Genomic DNA, 3,545 nt, shown 5'->3' with positions numbered 1-3,545 from the left:
CTTGTTTAAAAATAAGAAGCAGGGATCTCATTCTTATTCTGCCCATCAAAACTTGAATAAATCTGATCAGCAGATGTTTTGTAACTAAAGGTTTATCAAGAAATTAATCGCCATATTTTTTTTTTCTGCATTTGCACTCAAGTATTCATTTTTGATAAGTTTCAATGAATGCATGAGAAGAGAAAAGACTTAAAGCGAAGGGAATTTATCCTCAAATGCACGGACACGGTTGGGTTAAAAATACTTAAATCTGAACAAGAGAACAAGCTGCGCCTGTGTGAAAGAAAATCGGGCCCTTCCCATTTCACTTTTTTCTTTTCAAATGTATGAAATCCAGGTCATATCATCCACCGTGCCCAAAGCACATCACACCCCACATCTGTGTGTTTTTCTCACGCCTTCCTGCGGATCACTCGGAGCAGCATGCCTACCATTTTAATAGATGGGAAGTGGCTGCCAGCAGCTCCTTAACACCTTCCATCCCCCAGTAGATGTTGAGCGGTTGCCCTGCTTCCTACTGTGCATGCTTTATTTCTATTTTTGTTTTTCATCAATTTAGCAAGAGGTGACATTTTCCTCAACTGGCTGTAAGCGTGTGGAATTCTTATACAAGTTCAGGAGTATAAAGGAAAAACAATCTGCTGTCTGCACATTTTCTTACTTTGTCCTTTTGCCAGCGAAAGCACAATGTGCTGTGATTTTGTTTTGTTTTATTCTTCTTTAAATGTGGGAGCAAGTGTTATTGGAATTTTGTCATTGTACTTTAACTCAGTTAAAGTTCAATAATACTCCACACTTCACACACATGCAGAATCTCATGAAAAGAGGCGAGATGAAAGATAGAACCTGGCATAGCCTACTTCTCTGTGCTTCTGTCTTCCATCACTGCCAAAAAAACCGTCTCTGACTCACAAAGTTGCAGCGACTGAACGCATTCCATCATTGACTGCACGATGATAAACATAGACTTTTATTATGACTCAAACCCACTGCCATGGCGCTGAAAATACTTTCATACACTGCTGTCACTTTTGAGTGGGTTCATCTTTAGCGCATCTTTTTGCAAATAAGTTGTCCTGTTATTCACTTTTGTTAGATTTACATTCAGCCGTAATATAATTTTTTTTAAAGGATCAAGTTATTTCTGTCTTTATCATGGATCTTTAGCCAAGGTGTTAAACTCATTTGTCTTCTTTCTATTCTGAAGCTCTACAGGTTTTATCAAACGCATCTCTGCCCTTCGTTTAGCTCACTCAACGTGACTCTCCTTTAATGATCCTTATTATACCAATTAAACCCATAATATGTTTCATTCCCTCCTTTGTTATTCCTGTAAAGCCATAAGGAAAACTGTGGCTTAATAAAAATTTGCCAGTAATGAGCTGACATCTGCTTTATAGACGGCTTGAATCTTAAATTGGCTTAAACTGGACTTTTTTGATCAAAATTAGTCAATTAAAGGTGGAGAGTATTGTTTGAAGGACTTAAAGACCCACTTTAAAGAACGTGGTATTTTTTTTGTTTTGTTTTTAACATGTTCTTGTAGCATTTTTCTCATGATAGAGGATATATATAAAGAAAATAAAGATTAAAGCTTCATTTCTGAGTATCTCTTTATTTAAATCATTGTAAATCAGGAGCAGACAAAAAAATGTCATTTAGAAAACACTTGTGGGTGTTACATAAAAACTACATTGGGCAGGTCACAAGCTCCCTGCTCCACTTCATTCTGATTCATCCAACTGTATACAATTGGATCCATGAACGTCTTTGTTTTCCTCGTCTAAGTTGGAATCTGGCTCAAAACTGTACGACTGGATGGCTCCTGTATTGCTCGCCATTTTTGTTGCAGAGCTAATGTTAGCTTAGGGTTATGAGCGGTTTTAAACTATTTGGAGAGAGGGTAAACAAAAGGATGGTAGGAAAGTGCAGGAATACCACAACTCAGGCAAGTTTCTGATGAACTCCACTGCAGAAATGATGTCCTAGAAAACAAAACATTTTTTTTTTATTTTGACTAAAATTGGCATTATCACTGGGAATGCTTTTACAATAGATCAAAATATGATCGGAGTGGGACATAAAATGTACATGAAGCAAGTAGAAAGCCTTATGAGTGACTTCTGCTCACCTGTGTGCATTTGTTCATGTGAAAACTGTCATTTCCACAGGTGATGTACAGTGAAAAAGACCTAGAAGATCCTCCTTCTGTGCTGGTGGTACAAGGAGAAGGAAATTTGACCGTCCTACTTGGAGCTCTCCAAAAGTACACAGTGTACGTGCTGCAAGTGTTAGCGTTTACACGTATTGGTGATGGGCCTCTCAGCAACCCAGTTCTGCTCAGAACCAAAGAAGATGGTAAGAAATATCTCTCTCTATAATTATTTTTTACAGGTGAACACCTTAGTAAATTGTTTTTTTGCATTTTGGGTTCTCATTTTGTTAGCTGTCAGCACAGAAAAGCAGTTGTTTAATGACTAGTAGAACATGATGGGATCTAGTAGATTTTTCAATTTTCTGCTTTTTTTGTGTGTTATAATAAATCATCTAGACTCTTTTTCGAAGACATATGTGCCTACCTGCAGAAACACACACGCAGAATCATCATCTGTCAGGCAGTGTTACATTTGGAAAGTTTTTCTCATTTCAGGATGAAATAACAACTGTGAAACCAATTCCTGCCAACGTATAATGAACTTTTATCTAACTGTCACGCAAACACACATCCTACGCACAGAAATGCACACTCACACTTGCACAACATTTACTCATGTGAAGCATGAACTTTCATCAAGAACAAAGTCAGCGTGAGGTTATAGAATATTACTTTTCTTTTCTTTTTTTTTTCTATTGTGTCTTTTGCAGCATTGGACACATTAAACACTGCCTGGTCAAAAAAAATGTTGGATAATGTGCTGGACTACTCTTTCCTTCATCTACAGCACACATTCTCCATGGTACTGTCACATTAAAATATCAGAAACAGATCAATCATCTGTTCATTTTGAGAATCCTGCAGCTGCCCCACAAAATCCTTGATTTTCTGTGAGATTAAGACATAAACTACTGTGGTTCATTTGTATTTCTATTTCTGTGGTCAACATGGGCTGGTGAGAAGTCCACATTTTTTCTTTTTTTTTTAATTTAATGATGCTGCTGAATGTTGACACACTCTGAACAGTTGGGGCTACATGTGATGGGTGCATCACTTCATCAGCTGCTCCTCACACTGATCACCATTCTCTCTAGAGTGAGACAAAGCTCCACTTATCAATCTATTTATCCCCCAGTTATGGTACCCTTACACTCCACTGTACATGATAGTAAGGTACTGGCAATGGCTCCCTACTGTCCGCGTGCAAATGCTGTACCCACGGGGTACATAAGTGCCCATAAGATGTTCAAGATGTTCAGATAAACTACCCCGATAATCTAATTTTTAAACAGTCAGGCTGCACAAAATAAGCGCACACCTATCACTTGAACAGCACTAATAGAACCCTTGGCTACACCCTGTTGCCTGCAGCATACCCAAAAAAAAAAAT

The 3,545-nt window shown here is 38.0% G+C and overlaps 1 protein-coding gene across 1 annotated transcript in view; it reads left to right on the top strand.

Moving 5' to 3' along the window:
* sdk1a (sidekick cell adhesion molecule 1a) overlaps window positions 1-3,545 on the top strand; it is a 274,209-nt gene that overhangs the window by 227,784 nt on the left and 42,880 nt on the right. Inside the window, exon 28 of the mRNA XM_024259668.1 lies at window positions 2,172-2,358. Coding sequence (XP_024115436.1) covers window positions 2,172-2,358 — 187 coding nt within the window. The remainder of the gene's footprint in view (window positions 1-2,171; window positions 2,359-3,545) is intronic.

This window comes from Oryzias melastigma, linkage group LG1 (assembly GCF_002922805.2).
Source record: "Oryzias melastigma strain HK-1 linkage group LG1, ASM292280v2, whole genome shotgun sequence".
Classification (NCBI taxonomy): domain Eukaryota; kingdom Metazoa; phylum Chordata; class Actinopteri; order Beloniformes; family Adrianichthyidae; genus Oryzias; species Oryzias melastigma.
This window is presented reverse-complemented; position numbering and strand designations above follow the sequence as displayed.